We start from the raw sequence: 24,945 nt of genomic DNA, 5'->3' as shown, positions 1-24,945 counted from the left end.
GTCAACTAAGAACATACTTACACTGGATTTATTACTACTGGGCCCCCAAAGCTTTTCCTCCCTTAATGTGATCCCTGTTAACAATTACCTCCATAACAAAGTAAAATCCAAGCTTATGAAAACAAACTTCATTGGCAGTACCATCCTTCTAGTGACTAAAACTGTTATGGAAAATAATTTTCTATTCAAATATTTATTAAGAAATCCCTAAATTAATTTCATTGTTAGAGGAAATGCAAGAATTGTTGTTGTTGTTGAGTTGCTAACTTGTGTAGGACTCTTATGACCCCATGGACTGTAGCATGCCGGGCTCCTCTATCCATGGGGTTTCCCAGGCAAGAATACTGAAGTGGGTTGCCATTTCCTCTTCCAGAGGATTTCCCCACCCAGGGACTGAACCCACGTTTCCTGCTTTGGCAGGTGGATTCTTTACTGCTGAGCTACCAGGGAAGCCCAATTCAAAAATATATTTTCTTATTTAAACTCCATTAAAACATTTAAAACATGCATTACCCCAAATTTTCATTTTGGATCAGCTACTTCATCTCTGTTGGGGTGATCAAGATTCATAAATAAATTACATAATCTCACTTAAAAAATTGCAGTCTAAACTTTTAGTTCTCTGATGTCTTGAGCAAACCATCCAGATAAACATTATTCATGCAAGCTTTTCTCCATCCTTTATTGGGTAATTATCTAGGCTCTCTGAGTCATCTTCAGAGTCAAATGTTCAATTACTGTCACTGAAATTTTATAAAATTACATAAACATCAATTATAAATCCTAAAAAACAAATGACACTATAGCATATTTAAGATTAATTTATTTAAGTATGCATATCATATAAACTTTTTATCATAAAAATATGCCCCATATTAAATAATTTTAAAGATATGTAATTACTTATATATAATGCTTTCAATATAGTTCATTATCTTGAATTCTTTGGTTCCTGAATCTGCCTGTGTTTCCCCTCCTACTGCTGGATGCAGAATACAATAGCCCCCGAAAGAAGGGGCAAAAAACAAAGGTACTAGGCTGACCAGTCTCAATTATCATGGACATGCTAAGATGCTCTCCATAGTCAGCACTATGAACATACTACTCAAATGTAAACGAGAACTTAAGCAGAATGAGTGACCTTCATGAGGTTTTTCACATAAAGTGTACCTCATTATCACTGAAGATTTAACTACTAACAAGCGAGGTCTAAGTTATTTAACTATTTCTGAGCCCTGTGGGGTAATGTCAATATCCAGCTTCCAGTTTCCACTCTTGAAAATATTTTTCCATTGTGCGTCTAGATTTCAAGGTGCCCACATTCACGGTAGGTATGATTTTCTGTGGCTTCAGCCACTGAACAAAACGTTTCATCTCTAGGTAGCTGCTGTGTTCACTGTAAGGAATCCCTGCAACACAAAAGACAGTGCTTACTAAACAAACTACTAAAGAAAACTGCACACACCCAAAATAAAATAAAAGAGAAAAAGAAAGCAATCCAAGTATTTTTGCCAAAAACTCCTTGGTGCTTTTTTTTTTCTGATAACAAAATTTGCTAGTATTTTTTACAAACTGTTTTTCCTTTGTTCAGTCATTAAGTTATGCTAGACTTTGTGTGACCCCATGGATTGTAGCATGCCAGAATCCTCTATTCACGGGATTCTCCAGGGCCAGGATCCTCTATTCATGGGATTCTCCAGGCAAGAATACTGCAGTGGATTGCCATGCCCTGCTCCAGGGTATCTTCCCAGGTTAGGCATCGAACCCATGTCTCCTGCCTTGGCAGGTGGATTCTTTCCCACTGAGCCACCAGGGAAACCCGTCTTTTACAAATAATAAAGATTAAAATTATATAAACACTTTTGAACATTAAAAAATGCTATTACTTTTCTACGTGGGCTTCCCTGGTGGCTCAGATGGTAAAGATTCCGCCTGCCAATGCAGGAGACCTGGGTTCAATCCCTGGGTCTTTTCTACTTTTCTATGTAGATACTTAATAATATGCATTTCTATAGATTCTTATTTGTAAACAGATTTTTTCTTTTTAAACAATTCTTCCCTTAAGCACTTTGCCCAGCTACTGATTTCACAAAAATTCTAGATGAAATATGAGTAAAACCTGAAGGGTAACAAGCAAAAGATTCTTTATTTCCAGAGCAAGTAAGCAAATTCCATCCCCAAGCTTTGTACACATAAAAAGGAAAAAAAAAAAAGATTAAGTATTCAAAATCTTATTATCTTCTTTACTGAAGATCAAATACCACAGAGAAAGGGTCCTGGTTAGAGTAAACTAGGGTCCAAAAAGCCAGTTATTCATAAGCCAGTTATTCATTGGCCATTATTCATAAGCCAGTTTTTAAGGACAGAAATGGTTAACGTACTCCAAAGATGAAAAAAATTAAAGTCAAGTTTGTAACTCTTGCTGCCACCACATCTGGCACTGTCTTCCTATTCTCAGTGCCACAGCATCATTTAAAACACAGTGGTACCACCCGTCTCTCCTTTCGAGTAGTATATTGGGTTAGCCAGGAAGTTCTACAATCTCCCCGACACGTCCCTGATAACACACATGCGTTCCTCTGTATTAGTCATTGATTACTAGCTGTACTTTTTTATATGAGTTTGAAAGTGAAAGTGAAGCCGCTCAGTCGTATCTGACTCTTTGCGACCTGTGGACTGTAGCCCAACAAGCTCCTCCGTCCATGGGATTCTCCAGGCAAGAACACTGGAGTGGGTTGCCATTTCCTTCTCCAGGGGATCTTCCCGACCCAGGGATCGAACCCAGGTCACCCGCATTCCAGGCAGATGCTTTAACCTCTGAGCCACAAGGGAAGCCAGGTTTAGAAAGTGAGGAGCAATTTTCACCTGTTAAATTCTTAAAGATACTTTGGTGACTCTTTTTTGTTGGATCTTAATTTTACTGCTTAAAAAAAAAAAAAAGTAAACTAATTACAAATATTAAGAGTAAAAGCAAAATGAATATACCATATATTGAAATGTTTCCTTTGGTCTGGGGAATAATATCTGCTAGACTAGTTAACTTGTTAGAATGCGTCCAACCTGTAGGTCGAAAAGCCAAAATCTGATTGTATTTCCCACCACATTTCTTCAAGTGATTCTGTAAACCCTGTTTGAAAGAAAAAAAAGATATTTATTTAATGATTGGTGAAGATGGGTAATGTGGAATAACACAGAGTGATTAAAATGTTGCATCGGCACAGTTTGGGGGAGTTTTCAGTTGGTGAGCATTGGAAAACCTAGTGCTGTGCTCCCCACCAGAAAACAAAATAACTGAAAAACCAAAAGTTTCCCCTTTGCTTATCTGAAGTTGTTTGTGTGTGTGTGTGTGTGTGTGTGTGTGTGTGTCAGTAGCTCAGTCGTGTCTGACTTTTTGCAACCCTTATTAGAGATATGATACTAACATTGATAAATGTGAGTCCATACTCTCCATGCATTTACACCAACAGAGGACTGACGGGTGGATATAAAGATGGAAATAACTTTATAACAGCATCACACTCAGCACAGACATACATTTTAAGATGCACGGTAGCTCTTTTCAAATGTTCACTCCTTTTCACCCTTTATACATGAACCAGAATAACTGCAAAACTTCTCAGGCTGCTTTAATTAGAAATAAAATGCTAATACATTTTGAGTAGAATAGAACTTTCCAAACTAAGGTTGTCACTAGTGAGGACATTGGGTAAGATTCTTAGAAAATCAATGACCAAGGTTCAACCTTCGAAAGATAAGAAAAACCCAGATAAAGGCAAAATGGCATAAGGGATATTAAAAAAAAAAAAATCTAATACTTTTTGGCTAAAGACTAAACCCAGAGTGTCATAAGGCTTAGTGTAAATTTATAATAACATCCTAGTTTTATTTAAAACAATAAAAAACCTAAATAGTATATAGTGTCATCTTGGATTTCCAGAAATCTCCTTTTTCTTCTTTAACCATACATATAAATCACTGAATTTTAAAAAGATGCTGGCAGGAAGTTCTGAAGAAATCATAAAGACAAATCCACTCATCTACCTATTCATTCATTCATTCAGTATCTGTTCCAGGGGCTGATGTTCGAGTGGTCAATGAGACAGAGCCTTCACCTTCTGGAAGCCTACAGCATACTTCTATAAACACCACTTTCTGAATCCTGTTCTTTTTTTTAATGGAAACAATGTGTTCTTTCTTTTTAAAACTCTCATCATCTATTACACCATCAGCACCTAAGAATCTTAGATTGATCTCTTCAGAAAGGACTTATTTTTTTATAAACTCCTAGAAATGGAATAGCTAAGGACTTGCCCCTAATTTCCCTTATAAGTGGATGAAGAGTGCCACTTTCTCTGAATCTCAGCATAGGAATACTACCTTTTTAAAAAGTATGCCTATTTGGTAGAAGACAAACACATCACTGTGTTTCATTAAAAATTTTTTTTCTTCTTATTATCTAGAGGCTGATGATTTTATTGTGTTTATCAGACATTAATATTTCACTGGTGAATTAATAATAATCCTTTGATTTCTCTTTCATATCAAATAATGCTCTTTTGCTAATTTGTATACCTACTATTAAACGGTCATATATGTTACCAACTACTATCCCTCCTCCAAAAAAAGAGTTTCAGTTACAGATATATAAGTTTTCATTATCATATCCCTGGCTCTGCAAATTTTCAGGTTTTTGTCTTGCTTAGTCTAGGATCTAGCTAATATAATACTGTTTGCTTAATTACGAATCCTCTTCTTTTCCTGTTCTCACAAAGAAAAGAACATGACAGGAGCCATGTTTAGAACAATTATACATGTAATATCATAAACTAAGAGCCCAACTTTCAAAAATAGGTCATCAAATTTTTCCATTCTTATGTGTCTCTGTAAAAACACTCGGGAGAACTGAATCGGAAGTAATTTCTGCTTTTCATGAGACAAATTAGAGTTACCACAAAAACATCATTAACTTGTGCCACAAACAGAAACACAGGACATCATCGTCTAAGCCAAGCGCACAAGAAAGACTGCAACCACCGCCAGTCATTCACTAACCACCACTGGAGCACTGCTATCATGAGGGATTTTATTATGATTTAGTCAACAGAAAGTCCCTGATCTATGACTCGTTTCTCTGTTTATTGGTAACTAGCTTGTGACAAAAATGCCTTCAGTAGATGCTACTGAAGTTATTTTTCGGTATGTAAATTAATCATCTACAACTAATGTTTACCACATCCCATCAACAGGTTAAAATCAGGGGTGGTAGTCAATTAAGTTCTTACATATATGAACCTGGGATGTTGAACTAGGTAGCATGAGTGCTATTATTTATAGCAGAGGTCTCCAACCTCTGGGATCTAATGTTTGATGATCTGAGGTAGAGCTGATGTAATAATAATAGAGAGAAAGTGCACAAGAAATGTAATGTGCTTGAATCATCCCTGAACCATTCCCCTCCCACCTCCCAATCTGTGGAAAAGGTTTCGTGTCTTCCACGAAACCAGTCTCTGGTGTCAAAAAGGTCGGGGAATCCCTGATTTATAGTCTTCTGTAAAGACTTCTTTCTAAGCCTTTCAAGCCTGCCTCAGAAACCCTGACAATTGTATCATGTTAACATTTTCACAAAAAAGTCATTATCTCTGATGCAATAAAACTATTTTGCCTAGTTTAAAAAATTGGTTTTGTGTACTAACTAAAATGTAGCCTTATGGTAACCATCTGCTTCTGCTCCACCTGCATTTTGAAGATATGAAATTGTAAAAAGAATGTCATCAATATCTGGTCACTTTAATGGAAGAAGGGGAAAGGCTACAGAAAAATACCAAAAACATACAACACATAATGGAAATAAGACAAAGATTTCAGATTTTTTTTTTTTCTTCAAAGCAGGTAACTGACAGTTTTTTTTTTAAGCATATAGTTCAATGGTTGTTGGTATAGTCACAAAGTTGTGTGACTATCACTGCTGTCTAATTCTAGAACATTTTCATCAATACCTCCACCCATCCCCACAAAGAAAACACTGTTCTCATTAGCAGTTGCTCCCTATTTCCTCTCCCTCAAGCCCTGGAAACCACTAACCTACTTACTCTCTCCAGATTTACCTATTCTGGACATTACATATAAATGAAATCACAAAATATGTAGCCTTTTGTGTCTCTTTCACTTGGCATGTTCTCAAGGCTTATTCATACAATAATGAAACAGTAATTTATTTCTTTTTACAGCTGAATATTTCTGTTTTATGTACATAACAGCTTTTTTTTATCCATTCATCATTTAATGGACACCAGAGCTGTTTCCAGCTTTATGGCTACTATGAACTATGCTGTCATGAACACGTGTATAGAAGTTTTTGTGTGGACATTATGTTTTAATTCTCCTAGGCATATACCTAAGACTGGAATTACTGATCATATACTCACTCCATGTTTAACTTTTAAAGACATTAACAAATTGTTTTCTAAAGCAGCTGCACCACTTAACAGTCTTATTAGCAATACACGAAGGTCCAGTTTCTCCATATCCTCATCAACAATTGGCACTATCTTTCTTACTACAGCTATCCCTGTGAGTGTAAAGTGGTATCTCACTGTGGTTTTGATTTACAGCTCCCTGATGGCTAACAGTGCTGATCCTCTTTTTCTCATGTGCTTACTGGCTATCTGTATACCTTCTCATTCATTCCTTAGCCCTCTGCTGACTCTGGCTTCCTCCAACATTACTTCACTGCAATAGTCCTTGTGAACGTCATCCTTTCCTTCTATGACCTCTCCACAGCACAACGTACTCATAAACATTCTTTCCTGAAAACTCTAGCCCCTTTACTTCCATAATATTCTGACTCCCCTACCCGTTTTGTCCCCTTAAATGGGTCATTTGTTCAAATGAAGCAAACTAAGCAAGAAATAAGACGGTAAGATAAAAATCATAAACATATGTTATACCCTCCTCAGGATATCAGTGTTCATTTTTTGATTAAGCAACATTCTCATTAGCCTCCATGCAAACTGGATGCCTCTCAAATTTAACATATGTTTGCAAAGCTGGCTTAAATACTAACGGACAACACTATGACTTGATTATCCTTGACATTTTTATGAATTATACACTCACGGAAATAGGTGCCAAAAGGATTTATCATAATCTCAGGAAAAGAGGAAAATTTTCTTATTCAAGGGATAGAACTAAAATACTAATACTAAAATACACTATATCAGTGTTCTTATTTATGACAGATATAGTAATCAATACATACTAAGCTATTTCAAAAGGCTCCATAATATTGTTTCATAAATATTATAACAAAATTAAAAATACATTTTTTGGTGTACATCATGTTCTTTATTGCTTTTAATACACAGGTTTGATGTATTCCTTTGCAAGGTGTCAAAATGTTAGAAAAAGGAATGAATCTTAGTATCGGAATAAATCTGACAAACAAATCCCCATAAATTACAGGGAGGTCACATCATAGTATCTTAATTTATACCTCAGAACTAACACTAGAACTTTCTTTTAAAATATACTTATTCTATTTCATTTAATCCTCACATATATATTTTCAACATATATCAATGGTATAGTGGCTTAATATTATACAGAATAGACCTGAAGAAACATAAGAATGCCTTAGAATTCTTCATTCATTTCCCTACTCATCCAGGAAGAAATGGAAAATAATCTTACAAACAGAAGGTTTGAATGACCAGAGAGATGCATACTTTTTTCTATTTTTGTTTCTTCCTTCCCTAGCTCCTAAACTCCTGGTGAGCATATGAATCACTCTATACAGCTGCATCAGAAAAACTTAAAAACATTTCAAATTCCACTTAAAAGATTTTCTAGGGCAAACTTTGCTTTGACTCCATTGTAAATGAATTCCTCTACCTTAAATGCAAGTAAAATGGCATTCTAGTTTACAATCATCAGATTGCCTTTTCTAGTTCATCCTAAAGACCTATCTCTTGAATGCTTACCTTAAAATTAATTTGCATCATTGGGAGAAGGTGAACCAGTGACTTGCACATGTCTGTAGTGATGAGGGAACTGACTTCTGGTATATTGAAGCACTGCAATGTGTTATATTTTTCTTTGGACATGCCTACTTTTGAACCCAGAACATCGGCAATGGCTACAGGAAAAGTTCAAAAATAGTAAGTTATAGTTCATGAAAAGATTCAACAACAACTTAATCAACTTTAAAATAAGAATTTACCACGTAGAAATTCAAACCTTTCACACTTTTGCAATAGTCTCAAGAAAGCTGAATGATTTTCTTGGTTAACCATAAGGAATAAATAGTGAGAAATCCAATAACTTATTTTTAAAGAACTAGTCTTTCACAATTGCAAAAGATGGATGGAAAGGGGTTGAGGGAGGGGGAAAGATAAGTTTGCAGGCGTTAAAACCCCGACTTTATCATTTTACATCTTAGTATTTGACATTATGGGACCACAGTTAAGAAGAAATGGAAAATACTTTGCAAAGTAGTACCATACTATCTAGAAAAATTACAGTTGCATTTCCAGAAATCATTTAGGAACAAAAACTAAACCTGTTCTCTAAAATAATTAATTGATAGTTATCATCAAAAAATGCAGTGAAACTATGCTCTAGTCATCTCTCAGTCTGCTAAAATATTAATGTAGCATGGACTTTTGCTCTATAAACACTTTGTAGATATAAAGGCTACCATAAACACACTTATCAAATGTTTCCATTAAGTTTTTCAAAGTTTAAAGGAATTAAACTCTATCAAATTTTTCTTCAATTTCAAAGGTAATACTGAACTGTTTCAGGAAATAAATATCAAGCACAAGAACGATGCCTGAAAGGGCTTTATGCAAAAAGAATTTCTGGTCCTTGTAATACAGCAATGTAAATTAGCTATAGCTATCACCCACCTAGGAAGATTTTCTCTTTTCCAATAGAGTAAGTGCCACAGACAACAAGAGCCTGTGGGTTTAGAGTTACAGTCTCAAAGGCAGTGTTGATGGCAAACTGGATAACCTCTTGCTGAGATGGAAACGAGTATTCTGGGCTGCAATATCTGTAATATGTAAATACAGTCTTACTAAAAGAACAACAAGAAAGCCATAGCATTAAGTCGGATGTTATTTTACAAAAGAAGCTTTATCAAAATTATATGCAAGAGCAGTATAGTGTATTAACACCACCGCAGTTACCTCACCAGTGCCTGTGGTTAAAATATTTGTTAACAGCTATTGATTATTTATGATGGAATTACACATTTTCAATATACCTTTTTCATTATATTTCTTTTATCACTGTCAAATAAAGAAACTGCATTTTCTTCCTTCAAGAATATTTCTAGCTAGCTATTTTAGCTATGAATTGTAAACCTTAATATCTTCTTTTTTTAACCCCAACCCCTATCAAAGAAAATACTATTCATAGGGATTATTTTTATGGACTAAAGAATTCTGCTTTATCAAAAACATATATTTTTAATAATGAAACTGAACATGAATTTGATGAATTATCACTAAATCAAGTAGTTAATATTCACATGGTTGTTATTCTCTCTTAGGAGATACAGAAATATATAGTATTATAGGAATATAGCAGATCTAGTTGTGTCTACCTCAATATAATAACAGCCAATGAAAAATACTACTATTAGTATTAACCCTAACACTACTAGTTATAGATATTTGACATGAAAGTTCAGCACTTTTTCACTAAAAAACTCATAAAGTATAAACATCAAAGAAATATACTCTTTGCTGGTCAGCTATAAGAGCAGACAAAAAACTCAGTCCTCTCTCCTATAAAAACCCACAAAGAAATTCAGAATGGTATGTAGACTAAAGTAACAACAAAAAGGTTTCTTTTAAAACATTATTTTCTTAATTCACCTAGTATTTAAGTACATATAGAAGAATGGAAAAGTTAGCTATAGTGTTAGAAAACTGGATATGGAAGATCATCTCTTACTAAAATATGCAATCCAAACTCAGGTCTTATTGAGACAGACTGAAATAGTTAACATCATTTCTGAAAAACTGATGAGAGGTATTTCAATAATAATAAAAAGACAAGGGATTAGATCTGACAGAGTGACTGAAGAACTATGTACGGAGGTTCATGACACTGTACAGGAGACAGGGATCAAGATCATTCCCAAGAAAAAGAAATGCAAAAAGGCAAAATGGCTGTCTGAGGAGGCCTTACAAACAGCTGTGAAAAGAAGAGAAGCAAAAAACAAAGGAGAAAAGGAAAGGTATACCCATTTGAATGCAGAGTTCCAAAGAACAGCAAGGAGACATAAGAAAGCCTTTCTCAGCAATCAATTCAAAGAAATAGAGGAAAACAATAGAATGGGGGAAAACTAGAGATTTCTTCAAGAAAATTAGAGATATCAAGGGAACATTTCATGCAAAGATGGGCACAATAATGGACAGAAATGGTATGGACCTAACAGAAGCAGAAGATAGTAAGAAGAGGTGGCAAGAATACACAGAAGATACAAAAAAGATCTTTATGACCCAGATAACCATGATGGTATGATCACTCACCTAGAGCCAGACATCCTGGAATGCGAAGTCAAGTAGGCCATCACTATAAACATAGCTAGTGGAGGTGATAGAATTCCAGCTGAGCTATTTTAATCCCCAAAGTGATGCTGTGAAAGTGCTACACTCAATATGCCAGCAAATTTGGAAAACTCAGCAGTGGCCACAGGACTGGAAAAGATCAGTTTTCTTTCTAATCTCAAAGAAAGGCAATGCCGACGAATGCTCAAACTACCACACAACTGCACTCACCTCACATGCTAGCAAAAACAGACTGGTTCCAAATAGGAAAAGGAGTATGTCAGGCTGTATACTGTCACCCTGCTTATTTAACTTATATGCAGAGTACATCATGAGAAACGCTGGGCTGGAAGAAGCACAAGCTGGAATCAAGATTGCCAGGAGAAATATCAATAACCTCAGATATGCAGATGACACCACCCTTATGGCAGAAAGTGAAGAAGAACTAAAAAGCCTCTTGATGAAAGTGAAAGAGGAGAGTGAAAAAGTTGGCTTAAAACTCAACATTCAGAAAAGTAAGATCATGGCACCTGGTCCCATCACTTCATGGCAAATAGATGGGGAAACGATGGAAACAGTGAGAGACTTCAATTTTTTTGGCTCCAAAATCACTGCAGATGGTGATTGCAGCCATGAAATTAAAAGACGCTTATTCCTTGGAAGACAAGTTATGATCAACCTAGACAGCATATTAAAAAGCAGAGATATTACTTTGCCAACAAAGGTCCATCTAGTCAAAGCTATAGTTTTTCCAGTGGTCATGTATGGATATGAGAGTTGGACTATAAAGAAATCTGAGCACAGAAGAATTGATGCTTTTGAACTGTGGTGTTGGAGAAGACTCTTTAAAGTCCCTTGGACAGCAAGGAGATCCAACCAGTGCATCCTAAAGGAAATAAGTCCTGAATATTCACTGGAAGGACTGATGCTGAAGCTGAAACTCCAATACTTTGGCCACCTGATAGGAAGAACTGACTCATCTGAAAAGACCCTGATGCTGGGAAAGATTGAAGGTGGGAGGAGAAGGGGACAACAGAGGATGAGATGGTTGGATGGCATCACTGACTCAATGGACATGAGTTTGAATAAACTCCGGGAGTTGGTGATGGACAAGGAGGCCTGGTGTGCTGCAGTCAATGGGGTCGCAAAGAGTCAGACACGACTGAGGGACTGAACTGAACTGAAAAAGACAATGGGGCTTCCCAGGTGGCGCTAGTAGTCAATAACCCCCCTCCAAGGCAGGAGACACAAGAGACATGGGTTCTATCCTGGGTAGGGAAGATCTCCCTGGAGGAAGAAATGGCAACCCACCCTAGCATTCTTGCCTGGAGAATCCTATTAGTCAGAGGAGCCTGGTGGGCTACTATCTATGGAGTCGCAAACAGAAAGACACAGCTGAAGCAACTTGGCACGCATGCACTCAAAAAGACAATGGCTTATACTATTATGTTGATAGCACTTGGGAATTCAAGACTGTTGCTTATAGGTTACCTTTTGGAGAAAGGAGCAACGTAATTCTGAATATTCAGACATAGACCTCATTCTCTGTTTTCTTTTCTTCATAATCACACTTAATTGTTACACAGATACTTTAAGAGGATAACCTTAAAGGATGTTTTCCTAAAGTTTGCTCCCAAATTTCAAATTTTCCTTCCTTTTTTCAGCAACAAGTTTCTCATACAAACCATATTTTCAAAGGGATATTACAAAAAAAAAAAAAAAAAAATTGAGCTGGAGTCAATTAAGACATGTAATCCCAGATCTGTCCTAAGTAAGTGTATGTTTTTCCAACCATCTTTCTGATAAATACTTAAAATGATAATTGACAATAAGTCATTGCTTTGATTACCTAAGCACAAGCTCAAATTATTCATAATATACAGGGAAATGCTGTCAGTGGAAAAAAGAAGCACAGAAACAAAGCTTCTCTTACGTTGTATCTAAGTAAAGTGTGTGGACTTTCTGGCAAGCAAGTAGAGAACGTTCCATGCTGGGGTCTGCTCTGAAGTCTCCCGTGTGTAGTATGACATGGCCGTTAGGAAGATAAAAAAGGATCATGACAGCACCTGGACAGCTGAACACAAACATTTCAAAGGAATATTATTTACACAGATTATTTACACAAAGCATCTAAAGAAAGAGTATTCATTTCCATATCAACAAGTTAACACACTTTATTAACTGACCACAATGATACAGCATTGTACTACAGAGAACTGTAGCATTTTAACTTAAGGGAATTTATGTCACACACACACACAAAATGGTGTGCAGGAAAAGGTTCATTCAGCAGGCCAAGACTGGTAAAATTCCACACATCCTCAAGAAAGGCCCGTCTTTGGAACTCGTCCTTGGGAGATGAGTTTTGAGTCCTTGGAGCATTCTGCCTACTAAGAGTGTTTTGGATGCTGCACCCAATCGGCCACATGTTACCAGTTTGATCAGATAGTTACTAACAGCAGTGAAAACTTGTTTTTTGCTTTAACGGAACTGGAGTCTGAGTACTGAGGTCAGTCATAGGGGTGCTAGAATTATACATTGCTGCTGCTGCTGCTGCTAAATCGCTTCAGTCGAGTCCGACTCCGTGCGACCCCATAGACGGCAGCCCACCAGACTCCGCCATCTCTGGGATTCTCCAGGCAAGAACACTGGAGTGGGTTGTCATTTCCTCCTCCAATGCATGAAAGTGAAAAGTGAAAGTGAAGTCACCCAGTCGAGTCTGACTTGAAGGACCCCATGGGCTGCAGCCCACCAGGCTTCTCCGTCCATGGGATTTTCCAGGCAAGAGTACTAGAGTGGGGTGCCATTGCCTTCTCCAGAATTACACACTACTGACTTTCAATAAAATCCCTGGATACTAAGGCTTAGCTGAGCCTCCCTGGTTGGTCACAGGTCCCATGTGTGGTTAGGGCTTCCCTGGTGGCTCAGATGGTAAAGAATCTGCCTGCAATGCAGAAGACCCTGGTTCGATCCCTGGGTCAGAAAGATCCCCTGGACAAGGGAATGGCAACCCACTCCAGTATTCTTGCCTGGAAAATCCCATGGACAGAGGAGCTTGGTGGGCTGCAGCCCATGGGGTTGCTATGAGTCAGACTCTTAAATTCTACGAAAACACGGGAAATAATTGGAGAAGGCAATGGCAAGGCAATCCACGGGGTCGCAAAGAGACAGACACGACTGAGCGACTTCACTTTCACTTTTCACTTTCACGCATTGGAGAAGGAAACAGCAGCCCACTCCAGTGTTCTTGCCTGGAGAATCCCAGAGATGGCGGAGCCTGGTGGGCTGCCGTCTATGGGGTTGCACAGAGTCGGACACAACTGAAGTGACTTAGCAGCAGCAGGAAATAATTACAAACTTCCCTTTCCCTGAACCCAAAATCCACACCTCAGTGACTTCACTGGGGAATTACATGAAAGATTTAGGGAAGAAATAACAGCAATTACTATATGACATATTTCAGAAAATAGAGAAGGGAATACTTCATGAGGTCAGTATTATTCTGATATCAAAGTAAGACAAAAGTATTATTTTAAAAACCTATAGACCAATAGACATTATATAAAAGACAAAATTCTTTAACAAAATATTAGCATATCAAATCCACCTATAAATTTTCAAAAAGGGTAATACATGAAGACTAAGTGGGGTTTATCTTAGTAATATAAGCCTGGTTTAAATCCATCTTTGTCATTTACCACATTAACATTATAGAGGAGAAAAATTATATTATAATTTCAATAGATGCCAAAGAAACATTTGATAAAATTCAACACCCTTTCATCATCACAAACTTCCAGCAGAGGGGATTTTCCTCAAAACTGATAAAAGGTATCTATGAAATACCTATTGCTAACATCATACTTAATGGAGAAAGACTGAATACATCCTTCTTAAGATTAAGAACATGGGAACATGTCTGGTCTCACCACTTAGATTTGACATTATCTGAAGGTCTAGTCCAGTACAATAAATAAGAGAAAAAAATACCACTCTAAATGGAAAGAAAGAAGTAAAACGAAATCATCTTTATTTGTAGATGTATGTGGAAAATTTTCAAGAATCTATTAATACAAAAAAACCTACAACAACTAATGATCAGGTTTAGCAAGGTCTCAGGATGCAAAGTCAAAGGACAAAAATCAGTTGTCCATCAAGAACTGAATGGATAAAATAATTGTATTATGTCATCAGTAGACACTACGTAGTAACAAAAAGGAACACATAACAGCATGGATGAATCTCAAAAATACAACCCGGGACAGAAGCCAGATACAAAACAGGGGTTACCATGTGATTTCATTCAGATGAACCCCTAGCAAAGACAAATCTAATCCACAGTCACGGAAAACAAGGTTTTCTGAGTCCAAGTTGGGGTTTGGGATTGACTGGGAAGGAACACAAGGAAAACTCCTGTGGTAGGGAATATTTTCCACATTTTTATTGTGGTGGGAATTACATGGGTGTGTAATTTTGTCAAAATTCAACAAAGACTTAAAATAGGTCCATTTTATTTATATAAATTACACCTCAATACAGTTCACCAAAAAAAAAAAAAAAAAAAAATCAGAACTGGAGTTGTTATAATTGGTGATTAAAAAAATAAACAGCAGCAAAGTTAGCAGATAAAAACTCACAGGCAATCTGAAAAAAACAGCTCTGGCCTGGAATTTAGGAGACCTTGGTTTAGTCTTAATTTTAATTCTCTAGGTATCTATGATCTCTAAGGTACATAAGGATAACATTCCACGGAAAGTGTAAAGATGCGCAGCTGACTGACGGTTGTATTTTGGCACTGTGAATCCTGACAGTATTTAACATTTTAAAAAATGAGGCAAAAAAGAAAAAATTCTTTCAAGAAAAAAATCTTCCAAGTCTTTAGTATCAAAAACCTAAAGGATTTCTTACAGGAAAAAAAGAAATCCTCTAGAATCTGAATGGAGTACCAGTTGTTAATTTATATAAGTGATATTAAAGAAAATGGCAAAAGGTTATCTCTTAAAGAACAGCAGCAATATGTTAAAAGATAAAAAAAATAAGATAGAGTCTCATATGTAAAGCACAGTAATTAAACTGTATTAAAAAAGGGCTAGAGAACACTTAGAGAATCTCTCTACATTTAATCTTTGTTTCTGTATCGGGTACATTTTGTTTTTCCAAAAGAAGAAACACATTTTACTTGTTTTAAGAAATATCAAACATAATCGTTTCAATAAAAAGTTCTTAAATAACCATGCAACGTGTTTTCCTTTTGAATATTTAAAAACAGGTTGTCAGTAAAGTAACTTTAACACTTACTGATTGGCTTCTAGCAAAATAACCTTGATACCATTCACTATACATTCAGTGTCTATTGGCAATGGATGGATATACTGTTCTTGTACGTGAAGTTTGCTCTTCAACAAATTGCCAGTTATCTGCAAAACAGGATGTGCTTATTGTTGACACATTAAAACACTAAATAAGTCTTTTATTTCATATCTACTTAAGAACTCAAGCATCTTAATAATTTCCTTGTTCTTTCACTTATATATTCATGTAAACCTACCAGAATGCCAGGAAGAACTTTCTAAAAACTGCATCACAGCTTTGCTTAAACACTATCTCTGACTTCTCCCTCACCTGTAAAAAGTCTATCACCTCAGCATGACACACAGAATCCTTCATGATTTGGTCCCTACCCATTTCTGCGGGTTTATCTACTGTTATTCCTTAGTTTGTTTTTAGCAGCTGAAGTTCTTGGAATGGCTATACTTCTCAGGTGTCTGTTCCTTTACACAAACTCTTCTCTACCCGGAAAGCTCTCTTCTCTTTCTTTTGCCTGGATCTGGAATCAGACAGACATGTATTCAGAATTTGTGTCTGTCATTACTAGCTCTGTGACTTGGGGCATGCTACTTAAGCTTCCAAGCCTCAGCTGCTTCACTAATAAAAAAGAGGATAATTCAAGAATACTTGAGGATTAAATCAAATTCTAGCCAAAGTCCTTAGCAGTACACATTAAAATGCTCATCTTTTAATAATTAGTTCGAGGTGTCTCTTTCACCATGAAACTTTTTCTAACCTTAGCCTAGGACACAGTAAAGCCCCCGACTTCCTACTTCTAGGCATTCCGTTTACTTTTCTACTACAAATAGAGCACCCACTGGAGTACTGGTGAATGTGTAGGCTGTAAACTCCCTGAAGTTAGGTATTTTGCCATGAGTATCTTTTTAGGCATTCAGTAAATATTTACTGAATGAAACATGTTTCAGTACATCATGAACTAGCTTATCTGTTGTCTCCATAAAATAAAGCATATTTTTAAAAATCTATTGTAACTATCAACAATAACTCATTTGATTTTAGAGTCCAAAATGTGGAATCTGCTTTTTCATATATTTTCCAGAAATATGATCTTACAATTTTAATTATTTTTTAACCAGACTGCTTAGAAATTCACTGCATTCCACAAATTCAGAATTTAGAATACTAGAACTTACCTCACTACAATAAATGGGAAACATGAAGTTTTTAGACAATCCAGCATAATGATCAGAATGGAAATGAGTGAGAAAATAGGCAGTGCAACCTTCAACCCATCCATACTGAAAGGCATCAACCGTAAAGCCAGTTCCTACAACGAAAACACCAAAGCAGCTGCTTTAGCAAGAGTGAAGTAAAAGTTACCCATTTGCTTATATAGCAAACCCTCTTACACCTTTACATCTCATGTCCAACTTAACTGTACAATTTAATTTAAAAATCTACACCGCATAAATTCATCAAAGGATGATCCTAGAGATGAAAATGCGTCTTGTAAGTTTACACTAAATATACCCAGTATAGTATTTTTAAAGAATAATTTTGCCAAAAAAAAAAAAAAAAGTACTAATCTACAAACCAGTTATTTGGCTAGCTGAATATTTTCATGATACTTACTAGGCACCTAAAAATCCTTTACTTCTGTGAAACAGCAAAAGGAGAATGCTATCTTTCTTCTAAAACATGAAATCTCAATAGGGGTGACATTGACCTGCTTCTGGCAGGAGAAAGATGGTTGATGACCCAAATGATCTCACTGGCCCTCCAAAGAGTCACAGAACAACAACAGGTAAATAGATATCCATAGTATTTGAATTTCATTGTGGGAGGTGGCGAGGAGAAAGGAAAACGAGGAAAAAAAAAAAAAAAAAAGCCTAAAAAGGCTCCAGAGAGCAGCAATTATGGGGAAAAAAAAGATTGAGCTGTTCTAAAATATGCAGGTAAATAAGCATACCTCCACAATTCTACAGAAGCCTATCCACACATGGCCCACTAGTTCTGGGCTCACTTTAAATATAGAAATTTAATCAAAATGTGCATAAATACTTTTCTTTACATAAATATTTTGAGCAAATTATACATTTATAGTATCAAAAAAGCACATTAAATAATCTTCCTGAAACCAAGTGCATTTTGGCAGTTTTATGTTCTTTTCAGAAGGATGCCTGGTTTCAATAATAAAATTCATTTTACTACACATTTTTCTATTAGTTCTTCTATGAAGGCACAAGAAATTAAAAAAAATAAGAAAAGATTACAAAACTAAGTTATGATATGGTTTAAAAATGTTTAGCATTTATTCTGACCTGGCTAACCCATGACATTTTCCTTCTTTGAAGCTTTTTAGTACTTTGCATTTTTCTTAAGTTCTTAGAGGCTGTCTGTTACTATGGTTACTTACAGAAATCCTTTCCTTCTTCCATATTAAGCTGATCTATACTAATTTTTGTCAAATCTGTAATATCTATATAACTAGTACAGTATCTTATATATAGTGGTGGTGTTAGTCATTCAGTTGTGTCCAACTCTTTGCGACTCCATGGACTGTAGCCTGCCATGCTCCTCTGTCCACGGAATTCTCCAGGCAAGAATACTGGAGTGGGTTGCCATTCCCTTCTCCAGGGGATCTTCCCCATCCAGGGATGGAACCTGGGTCTCCCGCATTGAAGGCAGATTCTTTACTGTCTGAGCCACCAGGGAAGCCCCATTTTGTATACAGAATATGTTTAGTAGAAGTTTGCTGAACTAAATGGAGCAAAAAAAACAGTAAATAGGCAAAAAAAAAAAAATCTGTTACATAAAAAATAAGGGAAACACAAAAAATTGTTTCACATGCACACAACATGAGCAATGAAGTTTAAAGAACTGCATCTTTGTAGATATATTAAGCATTGATACTTTGACTTACCAGGTATTTTCTTATAGAATGGACATGCCTTTTTCCTTAATTCTCCTGCATTAGATGACTCTGAGATTTTCGTGTTCTCTCTCTGCACTCTGCCGTGAGCTGATTTTACAAAGGCTTTGTCTTTACTTAAATTGACTGTTCCAGGTACTGTCTTCCTAAGGTGACCTGGATTCTTCTGATGTCCTCCTTCCTGCAATGAATCTGACTTTTTAAGTCTCTTTCTTTGACGCTGTGACCCCCTATCAGGAAGCTCCACAGAGGGCTGACTTTCACTTAAATTCTTTACCTCTAATTCTAAATCACTTAAAGATTTTTCTGCTTTCCTCTTGCGCTGCTGGGACCTCTTTTCATTAGGACTTACAGCTGTATTGAAGTTCATCCCTTCTAATGAACTTTCCTCCAGCAATTTCTCTTTTCTTTTGGGTGGCAGTCCAAAATACACACCTATATCCATCTGCTTCATTACCTTAGTAGAAGGCTGTGTTGCATGACACTTAGGGCCAGAGGGCAACATTTTCGAAGGCTTAGCAAAAGTAGGTGTACTAGAAAATGTTCCTGAATTTAAAACTGGAACTTTATTGTCCAGCATACCATCTAATGCCTTTCTGCAGAAACATGTTGAGTTTGCGTTGTTCTTAGCTTTGGAATTCTTATTTGATAATTCTCTAGTTTTACTTTGGGTTGGGTGGAAAGAATGACATCCTCCTCCCTGGTTTTCAAAATGTTTTGACATTTTACTCTTAAGTAATGGAAGAGAATTTTGATTGTAAACAGCTGATTCTTCAATCACCTGTTTCTCTTTATTTGATTGAGATGAGCGAAATTCTGGTTCATCAGGTTTTGCTTTAGAGCCTTGGTAACTAGGAGAAGTAAACCTCTCTGCTAATGCAGGTGGAAGCAACATAAAATCATCATCAGTATATGCTGGATGACCATGTGAACCAATTCTCTTATTTTGGAAAGTAAGTTGAGACGAATCATTAAGAGAGTTGCATTCATACAATTCTTCATCGTATTTATCCTGCGTTAAGAAGCTATCCACTTTGGGGCAGGCCTCCTGGTCCTCCAGTAAGGGGTCATATAGTTTTTTAAACAAAGTGGAGTTGCTGCCATCTTCTTCCAGACTGCCATCTTTAGAACTTTCCATGAAAAATCGTTCCTGTTGTGAGTCATCCAGTTTATCATTTGTATCGTAAGTTTCTTCATCACTTTGAAGTGGAGAATAGGAGATTTCACAGTTGCTAAAGTCATTTTCTGGCAATGGCAAATTTCTGTGTTCTGGGTTGTTTTGGCTGTCTAATTCTTCAGCAAGAGGCAAACCAACTCCTACCAGTTTGTCACTGTTAACATGTCCTGTAAATTGTGGGACTTGTTGGGAAGTTTGGCTATTTGTCGAAGAGGAAATCTTTTTATCGGTTTCAGTTGGAGACTGAGAGCTTTTTAGATACTGGGTCACTAACAAGGGATCAGTTGAAACATTTTTTAAGTTTTCTGTTTGTTTCTGATGTGGAGACCATCTTTCCTTAAGGCTACAAAGAAAGTCTGAATTAGTCTCACTGAAACTCTGCCCTGACCCATGTGAAGGATCCCTGAGAGGACTATTACCAGCCCTGCTTTGAGCTAGCAGAAGGTGAGTGTATCTCCGGTAATGAGAAGGAATTGTTGAGGAACACTGAAGGCCATCAGGACACTCTGAAAATTTTAATAAAGAAAAAAGTATTACTGGATCAAAGCACAGACTAAGCTCTGACAGTATTAGCACTATAAATTAACAGGTAAGTGGTTTAACAGGTAAATAATCAGCCCTACTTCACAGTCTTAGGACAATAGCTATCTTTATACCAACAAAAAAATCAACACACAATTATCAGTAATCAAGTATGGTTTTACAAGGTGCTAGTTATTATTTCTAAGTCAAATATTCTTTTAAGTTTCCTTTCAAATACTCTTTTCTTGGAAAAAAAGTTAAGACTAACACCTTTTTCTCCCCACTAAAAACTTTCAGAAGGATGAGCTCCTCCAAAATGCATGTCATGTTTGCACGAGAAATCGATCCCATCAGTTTCACTACATCTCTATTGCTCAGGCAAAAGAAAAAAGGATAGAGAAAGCTGGTATGTTTGTATCATAAGTTTAAAATTCCACAGACTAAAATTCTACTCCAATTTTTGTCTTATCAGGCAACACAGATGTATGACAATTGCAGTGCCAAATTAGGTTCCATAATATTATATTCACAATGTATACAAAATCAATAATAGCAATCTTAATCAGAGCTGTCCACATACTAAAGATTTTAGATTGCAATTTAATTTGATAAATTGGTTAATAAGGCTTAAGTAATCTGGAAATTTCCCTGGCATACTATTATGATTGAGAAACATTATGGAAACCGTCTTGGCATAACCTTCCCCTTGTATGTCACTTTCCCGGCCTATCAAAAAATGACTCCCTCCACCTCCAAAGGGCCAGCCTTGTGGCTCAGCTGGTAAAGAGTCCACCTGCAATGTGGGAGACCTGGGTTCCATCCCTGGGTTAGGAAAGGCTACCCACTCCAGTATTCTGGCCTGGAGAATTCCATGGACTGTATAGTCCATGGGGCCGCAAAGAGTCAGACATGACTTAGCGACTTTCACTTTCACGTCCAAAAAAGATATTACATTAAATTGGAAGACTTCATTGCTTAAAACTACCTCATAAAAGTATATGTTAAAAACTCAAGAACAATCCATCTGAGATTCTGTTCAAAGGAGTTTATCAGTGAAAAGCAAAGAGAAAAATCTCTTTGAGGTGGCTTCATCTGTAAGACATTTCACCGAGGGGCTCATTATGGGACTTCGATTTCTGATTTTCAAGCCACTGAAAACCAAATTACTAGCATTTGTTGAGGCTTCCACTTTTACAGGAAAGGCTAGTGGCAGTTTTTGTTTGTTTGTTTGTTGTTGTTGTTATTTTGCATCTTTGCAGACTTTAAAATGAGAGCTAGAGGTTAATAATGTCTTTTGAATCATAGTTAACATGAAAGCCATACTGAATATTACTTTTATGTTATTGAATTTCAATTCTTTGAGATTTAAAATTTTATATATGGTATATAAGTTTAAAACATACAAAACAAATCATCAATAACAACTTATTCTCCATATACTATAGGTAGGATTTTATACACATTAAACGTGACATTTACTATATAGTTTAAAAGATAACAAAAATGTAATATTACTTCAGTTCTCATTTGGCACAATTATTTACTAGAATCTTAATAAACTAACACTCCTTCCTAGTTCTTCTTTCTGTACATTAAGAAGAATGTACGGCATTCTTGACTTCAAGACTCCTGTGGACTAAAAGATTCATGATTCTCTAAAAGTCTGTTTCATAAAAGATAAAATGGGCAAATTGTTCAACTTTTAAGAACACTAAGTGCTCAGATGGTAAAGAGTCTGCCTGCAATGAGGAAGACCCGGCTTTTATCCCTGGGTCAGAAAGATCTTCTGGCCAAGGAAATGGCAACCCACTCCAGTATTCTTGCCTGGGAAATGCCATGGACAGAGGAGCCTGGCAGGCTACATCCATGGGGCCGCAGAGCTGGACATGACTCAGCGACTTCACTTCACCTCTATTGGATATCAATTGCTGTTATTTAGTCACTAAGTCGAGAAGGACATGGCAACCCACTCCAGTATTCTTGCCTGAAGAATCCCTATGGACAGAAGAGCCTGGAGGGCTGCAGTGTCTGGGGTCGCAAAGGTTTGGACATGACTGAGCGACTAAGCACAGCACAGTTGCTAAGTCATGTCTGACTCTTTTCGACCCTAGGGACTGTAGCCCCTCCAGGCTCCTCTGTCCATGGGATTTCCCAGGCAAGAATACCAGAGTGGATTGCCATTTCCTTCTCCAGGAGATCTTTCCAACCCAGGGATTGAAGCCATGGCTTCTGCACCAGCAGGTGGATTCTTTACCTCTGTGCCACCTGGGAAGCCCATTAGATGTCACCACCACCTACCTTATGCAGGTAAAAGTAGCCTAATATGTGCTCAATTAACATTTATGAAAAACCACAGATGTTTTGGAACCCTTATGAAATAATAAAATGCATCGAAACTGTCTTTTTTGGCCATGCGGCTTCTAGGATCTTAGTTCTTGAACCAGGGATTGAACCCATTCCACCTGCAGTGGAGGAAAGGAGCCCAAACCACTTACCACCAGGGAATTCCCCATTCAAAGTGTTTTCAGGTTTGCAACACTCTCTACAGCTATACCAATGAGTAGTATCTTTTTATCCTCACAAGAAGGGTCACAATGCATTATCTTGTTTCCTTCAAAGATGAGTCATTCTTACTTAAGAGTATCTCATCTCACTTCCGGTTTACTACTTATCTGGTTTCCTTCCTTCCTTCCAGATTGATAAGTCTGGCCTCATTCAGGTCTTGTTGACTATTTCAAGCCCACTGTCTTTTTTGAATCTTACCTGTTCCGGAGACTGGTGTGGAATCCAAACACTCAAAAACATGCCATCGAGGTGTTTGACCTAGCAAGGAGGAAAAAGGCATCTGGCAGTTGGGACAGTACCCATCATAAACCGGTCGTGTCTTTGGAGACACGTGTTTGTTTTTGTGAGTCCTACAGCACTTTTCTGGAGTGACCTCTGTGTCTTGGCACTGTTGAATACCGTCTCCACAAATGGAGTTCTGACTGGAAGCGACCGAAGTCTGACTGTCTGTTTCTCTAAGGCACGTTTCTGGGGTCTTGACCTTCTTTTTAGTTTCTACAGTCCTTTTTTTATTTCTGTTTCGTTTTGACTGGTGTTGTCCATCTGTTGCTTTTGCAACAAAATCTGGAATATTCTCAGAGCAATTATTTGGATGTACTCGTTTTGGTTTTCTTTTGGATTTGTATTCCCAGATGTCTTCTTCCGAAAAAGCATCTTCTAACATGGCAAAATGATTCTGATCATTAAAAAAGCACTAATCTTAAGTAAGTTGACAGTCTGTTTCTTGTTACAAAATTATTAAAGGGAATTATTTTGCTGAGGGAAAAAAAAGTGACAAAAAACTTACTAACTTGATGGGACTCTAAAGCTCTGGTATTGAATATATTGGGAAACCACAAACCTTTTACCTAAGAACACTTGCTGTTTCATTTACGGCACAGTAAAATTAACAGGGGTAGCATCTGAGTTTTCCATTGTGTATACTTCATTCAGGTCTCTTGGCTTTTTCCAGGACTTGATTCATAAAAATAAGAATCAGTAATACTTTGAATACCAAGTCCTAATGGAAATCATAGGTTTAACAGACTAATTTTAGAAGGAGCTTTGTAAAATCCTTATAAAGCTCCTGTCAATTCTTTTTCAGCTGGACAATGTCCAAATCACAAATCCCACCACAGTCCCTAGGCAACTGACTCAGCAGGTGCTCCAAACACTTAAAAGCTACTTCAGCTTGCTAGTAACTCTAGTCATACCATAATCAAATGTGTGTGATTGGCAAAAGAAAAGTAATAGCCCTTATCCGTGACTCCAGGACATTCAACAACTTCGGTTTCCTGGGTCAGTCCAGTATCTTCCTCCAGCGGCAGTGAACAAGGGCTACAGAATGAACAAACAAAATTCAAGTATGTGAAGTTGGACCTGCACCGAGGACACCCACACGCCTAACTTCAGATCGCAGAGGTGATCTGCCTGCGAGTGATCAGCTTTCTCTCCCACCAGCCTCAAAAACCAAGGTTCACCTGCCTGATGACACCCACCGGCTCGACCTCCTGTTTAGGCATTAGAGGCGGCAAGGCCAGTGGAGGGGGCCCTCATTCCCCTCCCCACTCCCAGGGCTGGAAGCCAACACAGCCCGCTCCGCAAAAGCCACCAGTGCCCCCACCCCTCTTCTGAGGGCAGACGCCCACCTGGCACCCTCACCACCCCCACCCTGCTGCGAGGAGCTCCAGCTGCGTCCGCTCCCCCTCGACACCCCTCGTCCGCCTGGTCCCCGTGTTCGCTCCTGCACTTTCACTGCACTGCCTGGTAATAAAACGCGGCGTTGGTGTATAAGCCAAGCCATTGGCTAGTCCCTCCCAACTTAAAAAAGCCTGCTCCTTTACCTTTCATGTCGTGGCGGGAACAGCTTCCCGTGACCAACGCTGTGTCGAATCGGCTGTTCCCGGTCTAAAACGGGAACT

General features: G+C 37.4%; 1 protein-coding gene across 2 annotated transcripts; it reads right to left on the bottom strand.

The window, feature by feature from the left end:
• DCLRE1A (DNA cross-link repair 1A) lies at positions 804-24,945 on the bottom strand. Of its 2 annotated transcripts, XM_005698500.3 has the most exons (10): positions 24,868-24,945; positions 23,243-24,361; positions 18,772-20,463; positions 17,042-17,175; positions 15,858-15,976; positions 12,493-12,633; positions 8,907-9,052; positions 7,980-8,134; positions 2,986-3,127; positions 804-1,409 (listed from the first exon to the last, which is right to left on the bottom strand). In XM_005698500.3, the coding sequence occupies exons 2-10, from the start codon at positions 23,706-23,708 to the stop codon at positions 1,249-1,251; spliced, it is 3,156 nt and encodes a 1,051-aa protein (XP_005698557.2). In that variant the 5' UTR covers positions 23,709-24,361; positions 24,868-24,945; the 3' UTR covers positions 804-1,248. The 2 variants fall into 2 exon arrangements, with proteins under 2 accessions (XP_005698557.2, XP_017896933.1); XM_018041444.1 differs by lacking the exon at positions 24,868-24,945 and having other exon boundaries at positions 23,243-24,617.

Source organism: Capra hircus, chromosome 26 (assembly GCF_001704415.2).
Source record: "Capra hircus breed San Clemente chromosome 26, ASM170441v1, whole genome shotgun sequence".
In the NCBI taxonomy this organism is placed as follows: Eukaryota; Metazoa; Chordata; class Mammalia; order Artiodactyla; family Bovidae; genus Capra; species Capra hircus.
The sequence above is the reverse complement of the archived record's forward strand: the minus strand, read 5'-3'. Positions and strand labels throughout refer to the sequence as shown.

Excerpts from the sequence above, each read along its gene's own strand:
- DCLRE1A (XM_005698500.3), bottom strand. The coding sequence starts at position 23,708 with ATGTTAGAAGATGCTTTTTCGGAAGAAGACATCTGGGAATACAAATCC. Across the intron at positions 20,464-23,242 it reads CACACCAGTCTCCGGAACAG|AGTGTCCTGATGGCCTTCAG; the intron begins GTAAGATTCAAA and ends TAAAATTTTCAG. Across the intron at positions 17,176-18,771 it reads ATTCTATAAGAAAATACCTG|GAACTGGCTTTACGGTTGAT; the intron begins GTAAGTCAAAGT and ends TTTTCGTTGTAG.